General features: G+C 42.8%; 2 protein-coding genes across 5 annotated transcripts in view; one reads left to right on the top strand and one right to left on the bottom strand.

Annotated features, from left to right (window-relative positions):
- LOC106584314 (acyl-CoA-binding domain-containing protein 6) overlaps positions 1-21,910 on the bottom strand; it is a 36,323-nt gene extending 14,413 nt beyond the window's left edge. For 2 of the 4 annotated variants that reach the window (XM_014169423.2, XM_014169422.2), the window contains exons 1-6: positions 21,486-21,910; positions 19,872-19,936; positions 19,374-19,470; positions 16,040-16,110; positions 12,928-13,033; positions 8,966-9,055 (exon numbers count right to left, since the gene is read on the bottom strand). In XM_014169423.2, the coding sequence (XP_014024898.1) occupies positions 8,966-9,055; positions 12,928-13,033; positions 16,040-16,110; positions 19,374-19,470; positions 19,872-19,936; positions 21,486-21,761 (705 nt within the window). In that variant the 5' untranslated portion in view covers positions 21,762-21,910. The remainder of the gene's footprint in view (positions 1-8,965; positions 9,056-12,927; positions 13,034-16,039; positions 16,111-19,373; positions 19,471-19,871; positions 19,937-21,485) is intronic. The other 2 variants (XM_014169425.2, XM_014169424.2) reach the window with 1 other exon arrangement.
- A 1,845-nt stretch (positions 21,911-23,755) lies between these two features.
- LOC106584313 (xenotropic and polytropic retrovirus receptor 1 homolog) overlaps positions 23,756-24,959 on the top strand; it is a 103,809-nt gene continuing 102,605 nt past the window's right edge. Inside the window, exon 1 of the mRNA XM_014169421.2 lies at positions 23,756-24,171. Within this exon, the coding sequence (XP_014024896.1) occupies positions 24,103-24,171 (69 nt within the window). The 5' untranslated portion in view covers positions 23,756-24,102. The remainder of the gene's footprint in view (positions 24,172-24,959) is intronic.

The following is a 24,959-nucleotide window of genomic DNA, read 5'->3' as shown; positions in this document are numbered from 1 at the left end:
CCCATGTTGACTCCAATGCTTCCCACAGTTGTGTCAAGTTGACTGGATGTCTTGATACACATGGGAAACGGTTGAGCGTGAAAAACCCAGCAGTGTTGCAGTTCTTGACACAGTCAAACCGGTGCGCCTGGAACCTACTATCATACGCTGTTCAAAGGCACTTAAATCTTTTGTCTTGCCCATTCACCCTCTGAATGGCACATATACACAACCCATATATCAATTGTCTTTAACACGTCTCCTCCCCTTCAGCTACACTGATTGAAGTGGATTTAACAAGTGACATCAATAAGGGATCATAGCTTTCACCTGGTCAATCTATGTTATGGAAAGAACAGGTGTCTGTAATGTTTCGTACACTTGCTTACCAAAACATCATTAAATGTTCCTTAGTGGCCTATTCACAGTTTTGACTTAAATTGTCTTGAAAATCTATGGCAAGAACTGAAAATTACTGTCTAGCAATGATTAACAACCAACTTGACAGAGCTTGAAGATTATTAAAAATAATGTGCAAATATTGTACAATCCAGATGTGCAAAGCTCTTAGAGACTTACCAAGAAAGACTCACAGCTCCAAATCGCTGCCAAAGATTATTCTTACATGTATTAGGTCAGGGGTGTGAATGAGATATCTGTAATTCATTTTCAATACATTTGCTAAAATTTCTAAAAATATGTTTTCACTGTCATTATGGGGTATTGTGTGTAAATGGGTGAGAAAAAAATATTGAATCCATTTTTAATTTAGGCAAAATATGGAATAAGTCAAGGGGTGTGAATACTTTCTGAAGGCACTGTAGATAACACTGCATCTCACAACAGCTATAGCATAACATGTCTCTGTCCCGATATTGTCTGAGAAGGTTTTTCTTGTCTTCACACAACCCAACAAACTGCCATGGTCCCAATTTAAACATAGAAACAATCACCCACATAGACACTAAACACCCAGGCCATGGGGGCACTTAAGCACTTAGCAAAGATGTCATTTCTCCTCACATCAATATCAAATCAATGTGTTTATTTTCTAAGAGGTCGTTCATAAAAAAAAAAATATATATATATACTTATGGTATCACAAATCAAAACACACGGCCCTTGTTGTCGACGTTCACGCTAACCTGCCACTCAGCAGTCAATACAAAATCAAATAGAGAGTTGTAGTAGAGTAGTCTAATGTGAATGTCTATATTTCACAGTAACAACTAACTAAACTAGTTCCATAGTCTCTCCCAGGCAGTTGCAGTCAACAGTGGAGAAACCCCCCCCTCTAAGAGACAGGACACCAACATGGAGTCGCCCCGCCGTTCCTCGGTCCCCTCTGCCCTGTGATGCCTGTCTGTCTGTCCCACATAATGCGTGGCCATGAACTAGTTGTAGCCCAGCCAGATATTTATTACTATTGATCTACCTGGTCCCAGCCAGAGACTTCTGTTCTCTCAGCTCTCGGCTCTGACCTCAATTAAGTTATGAATTTCAATCTGATAGACTGCAAGCATTTTAGCCCGGCGTGGCCGAGGCCGGGAGTGGATTAATTAGAATCAGCGGTGCTGGGAGTCACCCTCTGCGCCTCATGGATCATGTTGTTTTAATACAAAGTAAAGAGCCACACACACAGGCATATAGTGACAGGGACAGCCACTGTCACAAAGCACATGCCGAGGACACGACAGGAGGAGATTCTGTCTGGAGATTATTTAACAAACACAAACTGAATTTACTCCCTGCCAATATCAACTGCAGCTTCGTCCGCTTCATCGCACTGTGCTCTTCCTCCTGCCTCTTCTCCACCTCCCTCTACCTTTTTGGCTCTTTTCTCTTCAAATTGTTTCTTTCTGTGATTGTCTTTTGCTTTACCTGCACCTTCGCACCCTTTCTCTGAGATTACATCCGCCCAATTGCGAACCTCCCACATTGTTTACATGTTTCCGCTCTGCAATCAGCCTAACCTAAGTCTTAAATTGTGTTTTTGTTGCTACCTGCAAATCCCATCACAGCCCATTCCCCAGCCGGCCAGCCCCCAGCCAGATTGCTGCTTGTTTGTTTGACACAAATTCCCAACAAGGAGGCCAGGATGTCTGAGATTTCACCAATGAAAAGTCCTCTCAGGGTCTTATTTACTGTGCATTTAGCGGTGGGTGTAATTGTGGATTATTGGGTCTGGACTCTGGACACACACAGTGTCCATGGGGAGGGAGAGGGAGGTAGGGACTGGGAAGTGTGAGGAGCCGGAGGCAGGGTCATGACCTCAGGGTGGTAGGGGATTGCGTAGGTCACAGCCGGGGGGGGCCTGCAGGTGAAACTGGTGCTCTTGTCTGGACAAAGGCCTTGGTCACAGTCTTATGGTGGAAACACTGACTCAATAACACACACACACAGCTGTGAATGGATTTGAAATAAAATTCTTTTTGTAAATGGATTAAGCAGTGCCCCATATAATATCTGAATAATAATCATCATGTTTATCTCTCCTCACATAAATGTAATTTTGAGGATATGTTCCTTTATTACAATGCTGTGCACTGTCAGCTCACATGAAATAACTGAGTGATGCTTCTGACTACAAACATGGCCCTACTTCACACAAAGCTCCAGTTTTCCCATCCGGCCCAGTTTCTGGGGTTAATTTGATAAAGAGCAGTAGAGAAGCAGTGAAATGGTGGTTATGGGCCAGTGTCTGGCATGCCATTCTGCAGTTGACAGGTGGTATATCGTTGATCTGGGTATTCATGGCCAGAGCTACCTATTGTAGTCTATTCTGATCCTGGATTAGAATCAAACAGCCCATAATGCAGGTTACCGGGTTTGGACATCCACTGAAACAATCAGTTGATTAATTTCCAACAATTTTCACTGAGCAAATACTATATATATTTTTTTCATCAACAAATTAAACATAAATCATTTTTATCTTTATTTAAACGGCAGTTGGCAAAGGTCAAGGCAGATTACCGGGACATCAAATACACAACAAACCCAAAACCCCTCCTCATACACAGACAAAAGAAATGTGAGGAGGTAAAATGGAGTTTTCACATTCATGTGACCATTTACAATTTCCATTCTGTAGCCCTTTCCACTCACAGCCCGTCATCCCGTACACTGTTTGAAAATGGCAGATTTGGACACTGATAAACTCCTTAATTGTAATGCAGTGGCTGTATAGTAACATGCTACATATGACGTTAGACCTCAGGCTCTGAGCTTCACAGTGCTGCATTGGTTTTGACAACCAGCCATTCTGAACTTGAGCACCGTACGCGACAGGAAGTTGCCTGAGTGACAATCCGTTTTTTTGTTTAAGCGAGTCAGGGAAATGCTGTAAATTAATAGGACTTTATGTATTTTGAAGGATGAGACGTTGAGGATTATAATAAAATACCTTTTTGATGTCATACAAGCAAGCCAAACACCCATGAGTCCAAATGTGCACTTTACATTTACATATCATAAAACTGATGTAATATACAGTGTCAACGTTTATGATCACTATGTTTGATGTAGTTACAAGATGACATGGCATCATACCTTGGGTTATTCTGAACAGAATGAGCTCGTTTGTCTACTGTAGAGAAAGCGCAGTGCAGCAGAACACCTGAATGCACCCATGACTCCTTTCTATGTGCACCAAAAACCAACAATCTGTTTCAGGGGTTGGAATCGGTTCAGGGAACAGAACCAAAAACAGTCAAATAACATTTTTCAGGGAACAGAAACAAAAGTGATCTATACTGTTGCAGAACATAACCATTATTTTAAAAGCATGGTTAATAGTTATTTACATTACAGGCATTTATTTGTAGTCCAACAACAAAACGCAACATAGCGCCTATACCAAGCCCTCTGTCACTCAGAAACTTTTTCCACTGTCTGCCTGCAAGCTAAAAATCTTTGCCTGTGCAGGCTACCTGTCCCTCCCCTAGGATACTTGATTGGGAGAGAGATTTTGGATTAACTTTTTCAATGCTAGTTAAGGGTACTATAGGCCTAGTTATCACGTTTCATGTTGGATTTATTAAGTACAAAGACGTGTTTTTAATTCTGGTGCCACTGTGCACACACAAGCTTGTTAGCTAGCTCAAACGTGTTAGCTAGCTAGCTCAAAGGACATTCAAAGTTCCTCCATAGAAGCCGCTCCTCCTAGGTATAATTCTGTGGACCTAATTTAGATCCTGCATGTCATAACAAGATGCCCATGCTTCAAGCCTCTCCCCACCGACACAATTTCAGTCGCATCTTGCACCATGGGCTACACTTATCTGTCCATCACGCATGTAAACAACTAGCTTGCCTGCTCTATCCACACGGACTGGTAAAGTCATTAAAATGAGCTCAAGGTAAAAAAAAACAGTTGATTTTAAAGGTTAAAAAAAAGGAACAATATAAACCGGTAATTTTGGGGGGTTGGAACTGGTAAAGAACTTTCTTTTGCTGGTCGGAACAGTGGAACGAAACAAAAAACATTGTTCTGTTCAGAACGAAACAATTGGGAAATTATTTTGGTTACAACCCCTGATCGGTTTACCTAAATTGCATTTTGAAAGCGTAACACTGTAATATCGTATTTACTAACCTAGCTAGTCATGTTGGCAATAGAACAAGCTTCCAAATGATTCCCACCTGACCCCGAATGTGATTTATAATGGACTGTTTTTGGATTGCGTAATGAACAACAGTAATTGTGTGAAGGCGGGGATACAGGGTTGTCCTCCAAACAAAACAATTACAAGTGTCCTTGCTCTAGTTCCTCAACGGCACATCTAGGATACACTGTTACAAAAGCACCTTATCGTTGAATACTTCTTTGAGCCATAAAAGTGGATTGAAATTTGTGCACACTTTGGAGTGGTGTGTGGCCACTTGGAGAGACCAGTTAGACCTCTCAATCAAACCTTAGTACCTTTTGGGGGTTTTATGTTGCACCTACAATACATTTTCCAGGAATATTCTTATCATGTTACTGAATGTATCCAGAGTATTTTCAGATATTGTATCCAGTCTTGTGTCAGGTGAACTGTTGTGTCCTCACCTTTGGTATAATAATTCTGCATAGACATTTTTGTCATTCAGCCGACAGTCTTCATCAGAGCGACTTAAGCCATGTACACATTGGCAGTTTGAAATGACTGAAATCCCATTTTTGGCATATCCGATTTGAATCTGTTATTTTTCTTGCAGTATGAACAGCCAAAAGTCATATTTCAAGCCACATTCCAAACCACCTACGAAGGTGGTTTGAAATCAGATACAAATCTAATTCCTGGCCATGCGACTTGTGTCTTAACAGTCAAATCTGATTGATTGTGGTGGTTTTTGGACTATTATTGGGCATATCTTGTTGCTTAGTCACTTTAACCATATCTACATGCACATACAACCTCAATCAGCCTGACTAACCGGTGTCTGTATGTAGCCTCGCTACTGTTAATTATCACTGTCTTTTTACTGTTGTTTTATTTCTTTACTTACCTATTGTTCACCTAATACTTTTTTTGCACTTTTGGTTAGAGCCTGTAAGTAAGCATTTCACTGTAAGGTCTACACCTGCTTGTATTCGGCGCACGTGACAAATAAACTTTGATTTGCTAGATACTCTGTTGACAGTTTGACAATAACATGTGGTAGCTAACCATCTTGTTAATAGTTTACAAACAAATTAGCGAATGTGCTAGAAAGCCAAATAGCTACCTAGCTAGCTAGTTAGTTGACTGCTGTGGCTAGCCCCCAAAAAATCACTTATTTTGAAAGTTGCATCATCTTATCCTTTGAGGTATTAAAAGTGTTCTTACACTATGATTTTGAACATTCAAGGCAACTGGGAAACTTCAATGGCAGCCATTGTTGTCACCTCAGCTTGCGACATAACTTCTGAGTGATAGGAAGCACGAGCACCACCAGCAATCAGCCTACACCATTGTGCACACACCCGTCGTTACTATGACAACTAGCGTAGCCATGTCAGCAAATGACTGCTGTCTGAACACGCACCAATCCAATTTGGTCACTTATAACTTGCTGTTTGGACAGTCAGTAGTACAAAACTGATTTGAGCATTAAAACCTGCAGTGTGAACAAGGCTTTACAGGAACAATTAGGGTTAAGCTTGTTCATGGGCATATTTCAGTTACTGGCCCAATGCTCTAACAGCTAGGCTACCTGCTGCCCATTTTCCAATACTGTTAAAACTGTTCCCTTTCAATTGCAACCATTGTTATGCATATGCTTTTCCTATTTCATCTGTAAAAAACATTTCAATTTAACTCTATCCTTTTACAGTAGGCCAATTCCCCTGAGCCTAAAAGGTTAAAAAGCATAGCATCTAAGGCATTTAGTCTAGTTCAGCATGGCCAGAAAGTGACTGAAAACAGCAAACTAATAGAATCTAATGAGAAGTAGCAGGCTTCATATCTCTATCAATTCCCAGTTCTGTGGGGCTTACATTGTATAATAATTATGCAGAGACTGTTGCATGATTTAGCTAGCCGTATTTCCTTTCGGACACCCATGCCATCTCGTAAATCTGTTCTCAATAATTATTGTGCAAAAGTCCAATTATTTTTACCCTCCCTCAGGCAGCTGACTGGGTACCGCAAAACATAGGCAGAGAAGGAGATGGGCTGTAGGGGTTTCCGATGACCTGAGAGGGACTGCCGAGTGACCTCTCACACTTGGCCTTAACGAGAACTGTCTGCCATTCAACTGCAGTTACTGGTACCTACACTCAGAAATAGTACATGGATGTGAATAGCTATATTGTACACACTCTCCTGGAGCAAGTATCTGAAATTAATCTGAGATGCCAGAGATGTACAGGGATTAGATTTGACCACCTTCAACCACTTATTAAAATTGTATTTTTTTTTACATCCGTGTGCTGTTACTGTAACTACTGTTACGGTTCATAAATGTAGGCTAAATACAGTACATGGGGGCTTTAGAGAGAGGCTTCACTTCTCTGTAATTACAACGCAGCATTTAACACGCCTCCATATAAGTAGTCATTTTGTCTTGTTAAACCATGACCATAGCCACCGCTAGACAGACCTAGATTATTATTTTAAGCCAGCGCTCTGGTTTTCATCCACACCAAAAAGGTTCAGGGCCACAAAAAGAAAGTCATTTGCAAGTGTTCTGATTATATGGGTTGTATAATGCAAACAATTTGCCTGATTACTCGTTTTACTGTGGGGTGGTAAAGCCCCTGGCTCCACAACTGTATGCACAACAGCATTCATTTCCCGATGCATCACTCAGCCAGCTTAAGACAAAGCCAAAGCTGCCTGCCTGCCTCTAAAGCGGAATGGTGTTCAGGGTTTTTCTCCACAGCCAGGTCACTAAACAAAGTATACCTGCTTACTGTGTCGGATAAACCCAATGGGATTTGTCGATATCACAAAACGAATTAAAGTAGACCTGCTCAGAGGGATCGTGGGATAGGAAGTGTGTCACTGGGCCTATAGCCTACTCTCATCAGCCACAGGTACTGAGCCCCCACGGATACAGAAGGATTGGCTATGTGGTGTGTTAGCGATGTCGACTGTAGGTGTGTTTAGGATGTGTGCTTGGCTGTTGAAGGCTAGTGAGTGACAGAGAATTCTGTGTCATGCGCCTTTTAACACAATTGTGAATCTCACAGAAATCTTTTAAATCCCCCAAAATATCTGTCCCTGTGACATCTGCGTCGAGCACCACTTGACCCCTAACCCCAGTTTTTTGGTGTGTGTGCAGGGCTCAACATTAACGCTTGTCCTCTTCTCCGGGACAAGTATTAAAAAAAAATAGTAGGACAAGAAGAATATAGATTTAAGTTGTCTGAACGGACAAGATAAAATACAAAATAATAATTCCCAATATCATAGAAATACTCTGATCAGAATTTGATCAGAGGCCAACATTGGAATAATATTCAAATCTATTTTTCGTTTAAATCAATAAAAAAGTTTACATGTCAAAGTGTAGGTGATACGCATATTGGCTACAGCCTCATGTCCAAACCGATGCCAACATGAGGGAGGTGCCAGAAAAAGTAGCCAAACTTTGAGAATTTTAATTAGTTACATAAATATAGGCTAAAAGGCAGTCATGTTTGACAAATATAATGAAGGATCATTAACATTAACGTCTAAAGACTTGATTCTGTCAACATACTCGAGGCACGTTCAGATCAAATGGTCACAACAGAGAGTGAAGGACAGTGCCTTGCATATCACCCACCTTGAATCTGAGTGGAGGCGGATAGCATTTTGAAACTATTTAACGACAAACTTAATTGTTTAAAACCTGGACGTTTTATGTAATTTTATGAAGCATGTCTTACCTTGTTTCAAAGTACCCTTGCTAAAATACAACTTCAGAAATGTTGAGGGAATTATTTTATAGAAACACCTAATGCCATTGAAACTAGCATTTTTTCAAAACAGCTTTACTTTAAATTGTCCAGCAGCAAAAGGCACAATCCTAGTCATGATTAACTCATGCCAGTTGATGCATCTTTAGATCTCCCCTCTTTCTAAATTTCTAACAGATATTTTCATCTGTCATATAAAACACACGTGCAATTATTTGGTTGTAATTGTAATGTTGCAATATTTTATTATAGGCTACCAAGGATGGCCAACCATCCTCCAGGACAGCCTTAAAGGGACAGTGTTGTATTTAGAGACAGGCTTGAATATGCAAAGAAGCCAATAGGCAGAATGTTGCCTACATTTTTTGTCTGATTCTCTATGGTAAAGAAGATGGTAATGCATTTTATTTTGTAAAGTGGTTCCTTGCATCATATAATGAAGTAAAATAAATGGGGGGAGGGGGTGACTTGAACTTTTGGAAAAGTAATTTTTATTTTATTTATTTATATATATATAAACAGCGTGTGTGTGTGTAATAATAATAATAATAAATAAATAAATACACACACATTTATAAAAAAAAACGGTCCTGCCCTGGTATGTGTGTGACTCACCTGGCTGTTTATGTCAGCGCTGTTCTGCAGTAACACAGACACCAGGTATTTGTGTCCTCTGTCACAGGCCCAGTGTAGCAAATTCCTGCCCTGAAACACATAAAAGGTGTGCCTCTTTACTCTTGCATAAACAGACTCTACCATCTACCATACATGATCAGGTAATTCAAGGAACAATAGGTATTGATTGCCATCATTGCAGTAGCAGCTAATGAGTTGGAGTCAAGATACTGAATCAAATATGTGAATCTTTTTTTTAGGTAAAACCCTCAAAGTAAATGTCAGTACTTGTTTACACACCGAAACACTATCTATTATAAATCAGATCTCTTGATCAACAATACTTTTTCTCGCGAGGCAAACAAAAATCTGGCGCTACCGGTAGGTACTTCGTAAGGTTGCCTAGTCTAGTGAGTGGACTATAGCTGTTATGGATAGTGACAGTGTGTGTGCGGCTGTCTGACCACACACATATATGAAAATGCAGTGAGGGGACCTGCTGGAGCGTTCAGTAACATGGAGGCCCCAACCCCTCCTCACCTCTAATAGAACCATCTATTCTCTTCTGTTATGCACCGGCTCCACAAAGTTAACTTCCCAATAGACTTCTCCCCTTAAGAAAACATTTATTATGCAGTACAATTTATAACTCAAGAGCCTTCAGATCCCAACTATAAAACGAGGTGGTGACAGGATGAGCTCTGCCCTGTCTCCTTGCCAGCAGGAGGGGTGTGTATGTGTGTAAAGGGTTGGGTCAGGGCTCATCCAGGAGCTCAGGGACAAATTGCAGAGGGCCGGCAGAGTCCTTAAGAGTTGATAGATGGGATGCTGCGGACAAAACGACCCCCCCCCCCTAGCTCCAATCACCTCATTCTGATACAACTGCCACAGTGAGCTCATTTTTCACTTTGGCCAATTAGATCAAGCAAACTCCCTAAGTCCTATTCTATTGCTCAAATTCTATTGATCACCACGGCTGTATGTTAAAATTGATATTTATGAGAGAGGCCGCAGCCTAAATACTGATGTGCTTTCTCTCGGTTTTTGATGTGCCCCTTTGATTGTTTGTCACATTTCCATCACTACATTGTCACTGCCCTTTTCTTCTAATACGTTAATTCCACTTTGGAACGTTCTGGATATACTCTCAAGAGAACTATGTTTTGGGAACTAGTGAAGTTCACTATAACCTCTCTACTGAATTGGTCTTCTCAGACTAAAGACAGCACACTCATAAATACTCCATCGGGATGTCTGGTTGGATAAAAAAAAACATTTTCACAAGGGAAAAAAAAAATACCTTGAAATAACCATTCATCGTAAGGAGAACATAACTTCACAGTAGCACTCTCGTTTGTCTGAGATGACAACAAAAGGAAACGCTACTGAAAATCATCCATCAGGAAGCAGCGCTGGCGGCACTTTCTGTCATAGAAGGTTAAGCTACCTCCCTGTCAGAGTGTTGTGGGGGATTAGCCAATGACAGGCTCTTTGACTCGCACCCACGGTAACACACAACAGACGCGTCTAAAAGGGGCTGAAAGGGCACTCTCCTCAGCCGCTGCCTGCTCCTCAGTCTCAGTGGGAGGGGACCTGTCAGCTCAATTGGCTCTAATTGAATGGGGTGGGACTTTGTTCCAGAAAGAGAGAGAGAAAAGAGGAGTTCCTTGGGTGGTATTACAACATGAAATCCCGCCCTCCATTGTTGGGATACATGGTGGTTAGTGGTGGTTGTGTGGTCTCTCAGTGGCATGTGGGGACCTGTGTGAACACTTCACCCATAGAGCGTCTACTGGGACAGACGCTCGTACACTATACAGCTGCATAGCAGGAATAGGCAAAAACACAAAATCTCATGATTATTCAGAGATTGAAAGAGACAACTTCATGAGGGCTGAGGGGGATTCGATTAGTGAACTCTGACTAGACTGTATTCATACTCTCCAGTATATTAGTCACAGTATTGTCTAGAATCAGTGCCTTGACTTCAGCTCTGGGTAGTGTAATAGAGATAGGGTATAGTGTCTCAGTGCAGCATAACAGCACTATCCAAACAGACCTCCCAACTGATTAAGAATAGTGAGAAGCAGCTAAAGTACTGTAAAACACCAGTCGGTTCCTGTGTGTGTGAAGTGAACACACACACACACACACACACACACACACACACACACACACACACACACACACACACACACACACACACACACACACACACACACACACACACACACACACACACACACACACACACACACACACACACACACACACACACACACACAACGTTTGTCAAGCTTCTGCATGGGCCATGACTCACAGCATGTGTGATTGATCCCATGCTCATGGCTGGTGTGTGTGGATGATGTATACCTGCAGTGTGGCCCCCAGGCCCCCGTCTCCCCAACAGTAATGAGGCAGCCTCAATGAGTCATAAAGACTGAGGCGGGCGGCTGGACACCCTGATCTATTCTCCCCATCATTAGGATTATTTCCCCATTCGCCCCACGCCTGCACTGTACATTACAGCTAATGCCTTTGGCCTCTGAAGGGGAGTCAAGGGACCAGCCACCCCAGGGGTCAGAGGCCACCACCCAGCTCATATCACCCTGAATTAAAGTGCCAATATCCCCAACTGGTGAAAACATCAAGTAGAACATTCTGCAGAAGAACAGTCTGAGTCATTAATACTGAAGGCTTTGGTTATCAGTGGAAACAAGAGTCATTTATACAGTCTCTAGATTACTAGCGGGACATTCAATTGTAGGCACATTCCAATTAGTGGGATAGTCGCTACTGCAAGTGGCGAACACAGGCTCCTTGGTAGATCAAAACCTGAATGATTTAAATAGCAAAATATGAATCTATACTTCAAAGAACAGTCAGTCAGTGGCTGTTACTGTCGACTCCAGAATGTAGTTTACCCGTTCAAACTGACCATGTCGCTGCTCTATAGTTTCACCTAGTGAGATATACCTCCATTTCACTCATCCACACTCACCAAATCTTCCAAAAACATCTGCAAAGAGAGAATATGGTGGGATATGTTCATCTATTTCATCAGACATGGCTGTCTGTCTCTTTATGAATGGATACCAGAGACATTCCCTTCCCATCTCTTTCAGCTGGGGGCCTATCTGAGATGGACCCATAAAGATAGATAGAGGACTCTAGTGCCCAAAAGCCAGTTTTAGCATGGGCAGCTATTTTGAAGAAGTCAACTGGGTGGGACTTCCTATGGGTTAAGGAAGGATCACATGATTCTGGGTCATCAGGAGGGTTCAGCCAATTAATTATACTCGAGAGGAAACATTCCATAACTGCAGGTGACAGTAAATCGCCAACCTTGACCTGTTCAAACACACTCCAGGTGGCAGTGTGCACCCTTTCAGTTTGTTTATCAACTCATAGAAGTAGTAGAAGAAAATGTACTACTTCAAAATGGAGATGGCCTCAATGGCGCTGCCCGTGCTCTCACAGACAACATCTATCTAAGTCTATGGATGGACCACATCAGGGGCTGTGGATGGAACTTCACTACTGCCCTCTGCTGGTCAGACCGGAGACCTGCAGTACACTGGTAAACAACACTGGAGTGACCACACACAGACCTCCACCATCTGGCCTGGCTAGTCATACACCAACGGGTTCCTTATTTGAAGAATTGCTGTGATGAGAGGGACTAAGCCATTTTCCCTCTGTGATAAGCGAATAAAGCAGATGAATAGATTTGAGGTCAAAGTGAAAAACATCTAATGACCTTAACGCCTTAAGCTTCTCCCTTAGATCGGAGATATATTAGAGTGAAGAGTTCCCATGGACTAATAGTCAATTTGAGGCCAAACACAATGGAGTTACGGGGGTAATAATGAACGATATTGCAAATGAGCTGATTTTACCGTTGGAATTAATAACATGTATTGTTTAACAAGAGGGCTCTTTGAAGATAGGATGCCACTTACCTCTTCATCTTTTGCGTTGACATCCACTTCCTTGGAACTGATAGCTGTGGTAATGTGTTCGATGTTGTTCTCTCTGCAGTAGTCAAAGATGTTCTTGTCTTCTTCCCTGTGAGGGGATAGGAAGAGAGGAAGCATCAGTCAATGTACCAGTGCATGGAAGTGAAGGAACCGTCTGGCATCAGATGAGAAGAGACATCTGTTCTTCTGGGAATTCTCCATCTCAGCAAAAACAATCAACACCAATAACAACACCACCATACACACCTCATACAAATCTAGATCGGAATAAAATGAGATTGATTAATCATAGTGAAATTATACATTTATTTCTCTGTCATTAACAAATCTTAATATGAATACACATCCCAATATATTCTATAGGTGTGGATGAGGTTAACACCACTGGAAATAGTACCCCCCCCCCACACACATTCACGCTATGACAGGGTGGATGGGATAAACATAACATACCCTCCTACTCATCCCTGGTGAGTCATCCCTGGGGAAGCAGCAAGGTACGCCACACTAGCTCTAATTATCCCCCCCACCCCCCTAATCACCTCCTGGCATTAGGGCCACGCCAGGCAGGGCTGTTGGGGTGGGGGACGCACGGGGACAGAGGGGAAGGGGCCATATCTCATTTAGAGCTTTACGCCTTCCCTCTCTTACCAAGGGCTCCTGATTAATTGCATTTAGTGGGCCATTGTCTGACAGAGAGCAACCCAGTCCCAGCCCCAGCGGAGGACAGGACAGGCTGGCAGGGGCCCCTCACCACCAAGTTGGGGAGGGTAGCGTTACAGTATTCGTTAACAGTGGTTAGCGGGGCTAAGAGCTACCTAACTGGAGGGGAAATGAGAAATGATTAGGATACAGTGCAGCAGTGGTTCTGCTTAGTGTTCGGCAGTATCTGAATAAGAGGTACCCTCGGTTAGGATCTACGTATCCGCAAAGAACCGAGGGAACCTCAAAATGGAGCCCAAAATAGCAACAGTGTTAAACAGAGCACTGTGGAGCCCTCAATCACCAGTTGATTTATAAACAGCTCATTCCAGGTGAACAGAATAAGGTTACATGTGAGGGTACATTCATTTACATGCTCATGAGAATCATGTTTATTCATAAGTGGGGGGCTGGCCCCTCCCCCTCTGGTGATCGCCACGCTGACCCCGAGTGTCCCTGCCACGTGGGCACCATCCGTCTCCCACGGCAACTAATCAATGGCGGAGCTCATCAGTCAGGCTGCGCTGGCCGGCGAGGGTTTGGCCTCACGGCGGCCGGCCGCCTGACAGCACGCACGCGATTAATGGCGCCCTGATAAATGACCCGCCGCACGGCATGCTGGGAAGGTCACAGGCTACTCTGTCATCCCCACCGCCTGGTTAACCACAACTGACTACCAGCGAGGGGGGGAGGGAGGGAGTAGGAGAGAGAGAGAGAGACCCTGATGTGTGTGAGTGGCCTAAGTGTATGGCAGTGTATGTGCAACTGTGATATCATTTGCATGTTGTAACTACTGTGTAACTAATCAGTCACTGTAAAATGTGGATTTGGTGTCATGACCCATGAACACCACCCTGCATCCAGAACACCACCCTGCATCCATAACACCATCCTGCATACAGAACACCACCCTGCATACAGAACACCACCCTGCATACAGAACACCACCCTGCATCCAGAACACCACCCTGCATCCAGAACACCACCCTGCATCCAGAACACCACCCTGCATCCAGAACACCACCCTGCAAGAGTAAAACCCACATCACCCTAATACCTAGCCCAGTTCACCGACACACACACACCAGCCTCATAAAACACACAGTTCTGCTCCGCAACCCAGTCCAGCATACTGACAGATATCCCCCTCATCCATCAGCCTGCATGCCAGCCCTTCAGGAGAACACTCATCTCCCAACATAGCCAGGCGGCTACTGATGACTTCAACAGCTCCACCATCAATCACACACATTCTTATAGGGAGGTCACACACACACACACACACACACACACACACACACACACACACACACACACACACACACACACACACACACACACACACACACACACACACACAACAACAACAAAGAGCTATGAGTGGCAATGAGAGAACTCACACTTGCTGTGACTTTCCAGCCAAGTGGTCTAGAACGTCAGCTAACCATAAGTCTGATGTTCATCAGAGCCTTTTACAAAAGTGTAGCTCACACAAATCTATTCCATCACAAACAGCAGACATCTGAGGGGTATAGCCAATCAATCCTGCATTTGTCAATACACATTCCACACATAGCTACCCGAACCGGAGCAGAAAATGAGCAAAGAGGATGCAATTAACTCAGTAACAAGCCCTTGCTTGAAGAGGCAGACTATGTAATATGGAGTGGGGCTTCCTGTACTGAGAGGGGAAAATTGGATATTCAGCGAACCAGTGAGTGTAACAGTTTGGAGCGGGACACGCCCGAGGTAGACCTCGCCGAAGGGGAATGTTAATGACTTTCTGTCCCCACGGGGCATCCCCATTGGCTATCACCAAGAGGGTCGTCGCCAGGGGAGCCCGTGCCACGTGGCAGCGTTCTATACCCAACGCTCTCTCATTTCAACACGTTATCGAAAAAGTAATTAAAGGCGGGCATTTTCAGGCCACCTCTCCTCAGCGCATGCATACTAATGAGGATAATTTAGGGGAAAACCTGCCTGATTCAGCTGTCATTTTAATTTCCAAAAGAGCCTTTTTTCCCAGAAACGAGGTGGTGTGTACGCTTGATCAAGCTTCTGAGGGTTCCCATAAGGAGAGTGAATATAATTAACATAAAATCAGGACTGTCTCATGTTCCCAAAACAGTTTTCAGCAGCGTTTCACAAACTCGGTCCTCGGGACCTCAAGGGGTGCACGTTTTGGTTTTTGCCCTAACACTACACAGCTGATTCAAATGATCAAAGCTTGCTAATTAGTTTATTTGAATCAACCGTGTAGTGCTAGGGCAAAAACCCGAGGACCGAGTTCGGGAAACCCTGGTTTACAATCTGCAGAAGAACTTCTGACACTCAGAGCTCAGTGCAGAGAAAGTTTGTCTCTGATATAGGACAGACAGAAACTGTGACGTACCTGATCATTTCTTCTTGGTAGAGGGAACTGACTGTTGGGCCTCCAAATCCTGTCCTACGCTCTCTTCTCTCCTGGAACAAGAAGCAAAACATTATATCCTGACATTCATTCAAAAGCATAATTCTGGTTCCATAACGCTCCCCTCACCTCTTGTAATAACAGTGAGTCTGTAGTGGTGTGTGCCACACTATTGTGATCTAAGGACAGTTCAGTATTCCCCTAACTAGTTATCCAGTGAACACTGTTCTCCCCACCTAAAACAAGCCAACTGTGCCATACAATGAAAAACAAGAGCCACTGAGAGAATTAGTTTCCTTATTGACAGACAGCAATAGGTTCACCTCGTCACGATTCTCTCACACATTGTTAAGAGGCGACTCCAAAACGTGGGTACAAAAGTGACATGCATAAAGTCTGTTTTGAGGAGTATATTTTAACTGTTCAAATAAAATTGCTGAAATCATTTTGTTTTGCATTTTCTGAACCGCTAATACATGCTGTAATGATAAACATGTATACAACCGTTTTTTAGGTCCTCAGTCTAGCCTATGTTCTATAATCTCTTTCACAATGACTCACACAAGACAACAAGCAAATTAGATTTAAATTCCGAGGGGGTCATGGGGAAAAAAACAAAAAAATAACAGCACATGCACTTTTAGGAGTGCAATTCCCTTCTAAACTCAGAATATTCGCTAATGCATTTCCTTTTCTAATGTAAAGATAGCGCAACCAACAATACAAATAGGAGATAGGTCAAGAACTGACTATTGTTTCTGCTGCCTTTATCCCCATCCAGCCTCTCCTAAATCTGTTTGTCTGGACCCTGGTAAGAATAGACTCCCTGTGCTTTGTTAACACTAATACAATCACATCCTTTTCAGAGGGGCATTTGTGCATTTGCCTTCCCCTGGCATTGTGCCAAGCTAGGGGCCATGTCAGCATGTATTGGCCCCGATGGCAGAGCCAGAGAAAGGGATGTGTCAGGCTGGTCTGCAGGCCACTGATGCCTGCTGACACTCATATTGTGGAGGGGACAGAAGGGAAAGGAGAGAGAGGCGGGTGGAAGGCACTAACTCAAACAGGACCGGTGACAGGCTTTTATGTCACACCGCTAAACATCACTCTAAATCTCTCCTTTGGGGATGGAGGTTAGCGAAGGGGACATTTCTTTGTGCTGAATTTTCATTCGGGAAGAAAAGTGCATTTGGGTTTGTCTCATGTTGGTACTTTCCTCAGCAATGTTGAATAGAGGTCAGAATAGAACAAACAACATACATTTTTCCCTGCATCCATTTTATCAAACCATACCCATGCTGGAAAGGACACAATGAGGGACTGGTCTATTGATAGTACTGTATCCAAAAATGTTGTGTTTCATTCAGCCTCTTTGCAGCCCCCTCCCCATCGTTTCACTCCAGGCAGGGTGTCTTTGTCAGCTGTGACAGTGTGCTTGGCCTGTTACTGTAATGGGGTAGAACTTAGTGAGTGAATGATTCCATTGCCCTACTCCCTGAGAAAACAGGCCCAAGTCTGCATAACACTAGCCTTCTGATGCAGGCAGGCAGACACACCACACCAGATAAACAATTTGAGCACAGTAAACGCATTTTATTTAGGCTAGATCAAAAACCCTCTCAATAATGTAAAAAAAAAGTCCTAAGAGCATGAAAACTAAATCATTTCTTGGAGTTGGTTTGAGTGTAATCTGTAAACATTAAAGAGATGACGGCATGCAAAGCTAAAACAGTCTCAGGTAATGTTACATCTGCTGTCTCAGCCACTGCCTGTCACCAAGGGTGTACCCCAAGGCTCGATCCTAAGTCCCACGCTCTTCTCAATTTACATCACCAACATAGCTCAGGCAGTAGGAAGCTCTCTTATCCATTTATATGCAGATACAGTCTTATACTCAGCTGGCCCCTCCCCAGATTTTATGTTAAATACTCTACAACAAAGATTTCGTAGTCTCTAACACGCTTTCTCTGCTTGTAACCTTGTCCTGAACACCTCCAAAACAAAGGTCATGTGGTTTGGTAAGAAGAATGCCCCTCTCCCCACAGGTGTGATTACTACCTCTGAGGGTTTAGAACTTGAGGTAGTCATCTCATACAAGATGGCTAGATGGTACACTGTCCTTCTCTCAGCATATATCAAAGCTGCAGGCTAAAGGTAAATCTAGACTTGGTTCCCTCTATCATAATCGCTCCTCTTTCACCCCAGCTGCCAAACTAAACCTGATTCAGATGACCATCCTACCCATGCTAGATTACGGAGACGTAATTTATAGATCGGCAGGTAAGGGTGCTCTCAAGCGGCTAGATGTTCTTTACCATTCGGCCATCAGATTTGCCACCAATGCTCCTTATAGGACGCATCACTGCACTCTATACTCCTCTGTAAACTGGTCATCTCTGTGTACCAGTCATAAGACCCACTGGTTGATGCTAATTTATAAAACCCTCTTAGGCCTCACTCCCCCCTATCTGAGATATCTACTGCAGCCCTCATCCTCCACAACCAACACCCGTTCTGCCAGTCACATTCTGTTAAAGGTCCCCAAAGCACACCCATCCCTAGGTCGCTCGTCTTTTCAGTTCGCTGCAGCTAGTGACTCGAACGACCTGCAACAAACACTCAAACTGGACAGTTTTATCTCAATCTCTTCATTCAAAGACTCAATCATGGACACTCTTACTGACAGCTGTGGCTGCTTTGCATGATGTATTGTTGTCTCTACCTTCTTGCCCTTTGTGCTGTTGTCTGTGCCCAATAATGTTTGTACGTTTTGTGCTGCTACCATGTTGTGCTGCTACCATGTTGTGCTGCTACCATGTTGTGCTGCTACCATGCTGTGTTGTCATGTGTTGCTGCCATGCTATGTTGTCGTAGGTCTCTCTTTATGTAGTGTTGTCTCTCTTGTCGTCATGTGTGTTTTGTCCTATATTTTTTTTAATTTAATTTATTTTTAATCCCAGTCCCCGTAGGAGTCCTTTTGCCTTTTGGTAGGCCGTCATTGTAAATATGAATTTGTTCTTAACTGACTTTTGTCTAGTTAAATAAAGGTTAAATAAATAAATGGCAGAAATACTAAGCATTTGTCTAACAAGTTGCATAGTCAGTCAGTGTCCCCTGCTGGTCAATGCCCCATACTGCATTCTTAGGTGCAGGTGGATCTGTCAAAGTTAGTTATCTTTTTTTAGAATGGTTCAAACATGAGAAAGACATTTGTTTCAGTTCCCACATTGCAGAGTTTCCTGCATGTGGAGATTGTATTATGTACATTTGTGAGATCAAATGTAGTGTAGTATTTGGATTTGTGAGGGCTTTTTACCTTCTGACTGCTGTCTGGGTCTAGTGAAGTTACACACGAAACATACTCCTGCATGGCCTGTTCTGCGCTCATGTCCTCAAGCTGCTTCCATGCCGTCCTGTATCAAAACATAACAAAAACATTCAGCAGGTAGTTTCTCTCCCTCACAAAAGCATTAAAGAGGACAGGACCACACAGTAGGTGAGTTTCAGTTTGGAACAAGAAAAAAATGTCATGTAGATACATTTACATTTTACATTTTAGTCATTTAGCAGACGCTCTTATCCAGAGCGACTTACAGTAGTGAATGCATACATTTCATACATTTTTTTTTTTGCTGGCCCCCCGTGGGAATCGAACCCACAACCCTGGCGTTGCAAACACCATGCTCTACCAACTGAGCTACAGGACCACTCACCACTTACTCCAGGGCATAGTCTGATTCACCCACGCAAATCCATTCCAGGAATTGAATACACACATAATATCAGCACAATGATTAACAAATTCCAAACATACCATTTTCTTTGACCTTCAAAATCGAAAAACCCAGGCTTTGCTGTATTGCACTTCCCAACCTTGACCTGTGAACATATGAAATACAGGTGACTCAGGAATGGAATAAATAGCCTAACCACCTGTTTGACAGCTCTCAGCAGAACCATCACTAGCAATTCAATGGCAAACAATAGATTGACATCGATTCTACACCTGTTTGCAATTTGCGTACATACCTGTGGTAAAACTCCCACCCCACCACAAGTCAACAAAATAGCGTAACAATGATATTATTATGGATGCAAGGGCATGATGAACAACATTTAGTGGCACCAATAGCTAGAACATAACAGACGTGAATGTAGACTGAATATTTATGCCATTTGCTAGTTAAACTACATGATCAAAGGTATGTGGACACCTGCTCATCGAACATCTCATTCCAAAATCATTGGCATTAATATGGAGTTGGTCCCCCCTTTGCTGCTATAACAGCCTCCACTCTTCTGGGAAGGCTTTCCACTAGATGTTGGAACATTGCTGCAGGGACTTTCTTCCATTCAGCCACAAGAGCATTAGTGAGGTCGGGCATTGATGTTGGGTGATAAGACCTGGCTCGGAGTTGGCGTTCCAATTCATCCTGAAGGTGTTCGATGGGGTTGAGGTCAGGGCTCTGTGCAGGGCAGTCAAGTTCTTCCACACCGATCTTAACAAACCACTTCTGTATGGACCTCGCTTTGTGCACGGGGGCATTGTCATGCTGAAACAGGAAAGAGCCTTCCCCAAACTGCTCCAAGCACAGAATCGTCTAGAATGTAATTGTATGCTGTAGCGTTAACATTTCCCTTTACTGGAACTAAGGGGCCTAGCCCGAACCATGAAAATCAGCCGCAGACCACTATTCCTCCTCCACATAACTTTACAGTTTGCACTATGCATTGAGGCAGGTAGCGCTCTCCTGGTATCCGCCAAACCCTGATTCGTCCATCGGACTGCCAGATGCCGAAGGGTGATTCATCACTCCAGAGAATGTTTTCCACTGCTCCAGAGTCCAATGGTGGCGTGCTTTACCACTCTAGCTAACGCTTGACATTGCACATGGTGATCTTTGGCTTGTGTGCGGCTGCTCAGCCATGGAAACCTATTTCATGAAGCTCCCCACTAACAGTTCTTGTGCTGACATTGCTTCCAGAAAAAGTTTGGAACTCGGTAGTGAGTGTTGCAACTGAGGACAGACGATTTTTATGCGCTTCAGCCCTCCGCGCTCCCATTCGGTGAGCATGTGTGGCCTACCACTTCGCGGCAGAGCCATTGTTATAACAACTTTTACAGTTAGTTGACCGTGGCAGCTCTAGCAGGGCAGACATTTTACAAACTGACTTGTTGGAATGGTGGCATCCTATGACGGTGCCACGTTGAAAGTCATTGAGCTCTTCAGTAAGGCCATTCTACGGCCAATGTTTGTCTATGGAGATCGCATGGCTGTGTGATGATTTTATATAAAATGTCAGCAACGGGTGGGGCTGAAATAGTCAAATCCACTAATTTGAAGGGGTCTCCACATACAGTATATATACACAAAAGTATCTAAATAACACATGGGACCATTGGGATGTGCTGCTATCTGATAGTCACCTGTTTATACCTAGCATACAGGTACAACAGTTGTTCCCTGCTGGCCGTCTGAAGTAGATCTCGAAGACGGTCTGCTGCTGCCTCAAATTCGTGTTCCAATTCCTCCCCTTCCAGTCGATGACCAGGGTCACCTGCACCACAGTCGAATTTCCCTAATCCTAGATCTGAGTCGGAGTCCGATCCTCCGCCGAGAGGATCTCCTGTATCAGGCCGAGCTGGATCGGTACCTGAGCCTGTGGCAGAATCAGGGGAAGACGATGGCGTGCGTGAAGCCATTGTCGAAAATAAAGACGGTTAAAAAAAATCTGTGACAACCTTATATTGTCGCTTTCAGTAGTTCATACAGGCTATGATTTAATCCGTTATCGCTGAGACGGACTTGTTTGGACTTTGCACGAATGGTCCGTCTGTGGTACACCCCACTAAAAGCCTCGGGTAGAACTTAGACTAGGAACAAATATTTTTAGCCTAAAATCCGGACAGAAATCCATGCTTCTAGTGGTACAGACAGGTACTGTCTATGACAAGTACAGAGTACTGTTTTTTTTTTTTTAAAGACACAAAAATAACCGTGGTGTACCTATATATGTGGATACTATATAAGTATCATAAAAAGCCCTGATAAAGGCCTGTACCAAGCCGGAAAGCGTTGGTGTTCCTTAGTTCTTTAACCTCTGTTTTTAAATATGTTCTACCGAAATGCCAATATAGAAAAAGTACCTTGGTTGGGAAAGTCAGTCACATGATACATTTTTGTAAAATCTATTTAATATATTTTTCGTTTAGCCTATAATGCGCACCATCATTTGTTTTTCTGCCCCAAAACTGTAGCATCCTTTGTCGAGAAAGTGACCACGCACGGCGCCAGGCTACCCAATATAACTGATTCTAGCCTACTTGTTGCTCTGACAAAAGCAGCTTTATTATCATTATCTGGTTAAATGAAACAGAAAAGACAGAATCAAAAATAACCAAACTGCAATTTCAAACTATGTAACAGTAGCCTGCTATATTAGCAAATGTTGTCCAGCAGGTGGTAGTATTTACAATATGTTGATCTGTTATTGCAGGTAGCGACAATAAACCGCACGCACCAAACACCGCTGTTGGCCGAAAATCTCCCCCTGCCAGAATCCCCCCACCCCTTCTAATTTCCTTAATTTTGTGGCTAGAGTCAAATACTTTATATGGCACACATCAGAGTCAAATACTTTATATAGAACAAACTTCATGTCAGGATAGGCAACCGAAATTAATAATGAATGTACGTGTGTTATATTAAACATAGAGGAGGGAGTAAAATGTTGGCAAGCAATAAACATTTCAGAACAACTATGGCTAAATTATTATCCTTACACTTTCAAAAATACAAGTCGAATAAGACATGGGAGCGATGACACATTTTGGCAAAGAGATGTATTTATTAACTAATAAAAATCAGTAGCGGATTTAGGTACAGGCGACGTGGGCGACATTGGCATCTTGCCGGGGCGGCACCCGGAGCCCCCGGGAGCTGGCGGGCGGGCGCGGGCGCTGAAGGGGGGGTTCGCACAGGGCGCCATACAAGCTAAAACCACCACATACACTTGAAACAAATAGCCAAACCGAAAACTGCAGACAAAAATGCTTTCTGCTACTAAGATCAGTGAAATGTAGGCTAAACTGACAACGGAGTGAAGAGCAGAAATCTCAACTAGCAAGCAAGTCTCAGCGATGAAGAACGCGAAGAACGCGAATGTGTAATCAGCATGATGGAATGGAACTCCAAGAGTGTGCAAAGCTGTCATCAAGGCAAAGAGTGGCTACTTTGAAGAATCTAAAATCTATAATATATGTTGATTTGTTTAACACTTTTTGGGCTACTACATGATTCCATATGTGTTATTTCATAGTTTTAATGTCTTCACTATTATTCTACAATGTAGAAAATATAAAAAATAAAGAAAACCCCTTGAATGAGTAGGTGTGTCCAAACTTTTGACTGGTACTGCATACATATTTTTTCTCTCATTATACGATAGGGTATGGAATTTGAGTAGCCAATGAATGTGATTATGTGGCCTTGTAAAAGTTGGGGATCATATTCCCAGAAAGTCTGTCAACAGATGGTCTCACACCTCTAATGCATGCAGAACATGGGCTGTAGCCTACATGTGGATAGCTTTTCTACAAATAATCTACCAATAATTTTCTATATTTGAATAGCATACAGTCGTCAGATCACAGACATTAAAAACATCTTCACATAGGATACACACCGCGCCGGCTGTCACTGAGGAGTGACGCAACCACGTTGTTGGCTGAATGCGATGGCGGACTGCTATGTCCCCAGACCTTACCAGAGATCGAAGGGAGAAAGTCATTGAATTTGCACCGGAACCGTTATATCGTAATCAAACCACCTGTTATAGGGCGGGAGGATTCTGTTCCGCCATCCCTCTTAAGAATAGTATGGGACAGAGTTTATTTGGAGTACGTTATTTTGGACAAGACACAGTGCGCTAGTGCAGGCTGCCGCATGCGAGCCAGGAAGTTGACAGATATAGCAAAACTCGAGTCAACAGGGGACAGTCCTAAAAGGAATTACGGAGGTTGAAGATATAGCTGCTCCGACAAAATGAAATTCGCGGAGCACCTTTCGTCTCATATTACTCCGGAATGGAGGAAACAGTACCTTCAATATGAGGTAATGTCACACGATTGTTTTTAGAAGTAATGCTTTCTGATTTAAAGTGAGAAAAGTCCCTCGAATCCATAGTTTAATGAATACCTACTGAATTAATAGCATAATATGGTATTGCTATTAGTCTTGGTACATTTTATTAATCTTGATTTGTGTTTTTGTTACAGCTGTCACTTTAACTTTTAGCCTACTTCTTGAATTGTGTAACAAAAGATTGCTTGGATAGGCTACTAGATAAGAATAGTCTATAGTTTATAGTTGGCTGTTGCGTAACTTTCCTTTTGGTAAACCGTGCTGTCTCAGTATTTTTTTGTTTGTGTTTAATTTAGTGTTGTTTTGTCATTTTAGGTAATGATTTTATGCATCCTAGTTATCTTTGTGCAACCATTCCTGAAGCTGTCACTTTAATTGTAGTAGCCTTTTGTTCATAGATAAGATACTTGCTATTCATAGACCCTAAGCATTTATTCATTTTGTTAATTGTTATTTTATTTACAAGGTTAGTGATGATTATTACGGGATACATTATTATCTTTCTCTATATTTGTTGATGTTGACATATATCTGTGACCTGCTCAGGTCGCCATCGCGTGCGCTACATCCTACCTTACATTGGAACGCTGAACAATTAGGATAGTATTTGTGTGGCTTAGTCCGTTATTGTTTTCCAGTGTTGGAAACCATACCTCCAATATTTTTTAGAATGAGAAATGTCACTCTTTTAAATATTATTTTAAAACATATAACTATATATATATATATATATACATGATTATGCATAGGATATTCTC

Source organism: Salmo salar, chromosome ssa23 (assembly GCF_905237065.1).
Source record: "Salmo salar chromosome ssa23, Ssal_v3.1, whole genome shotgun sequence".
Classification (NCBI taxonomy): domain Eukaryota; kingdom Metazoa; phylum Chordata; class Actinopteri; order Salmoniformes; family Salmonidae; genus Salmo; species Salmo salar.
This window is presented reverse-complemented; position numbering and strand designations above follow the sequence as displayed.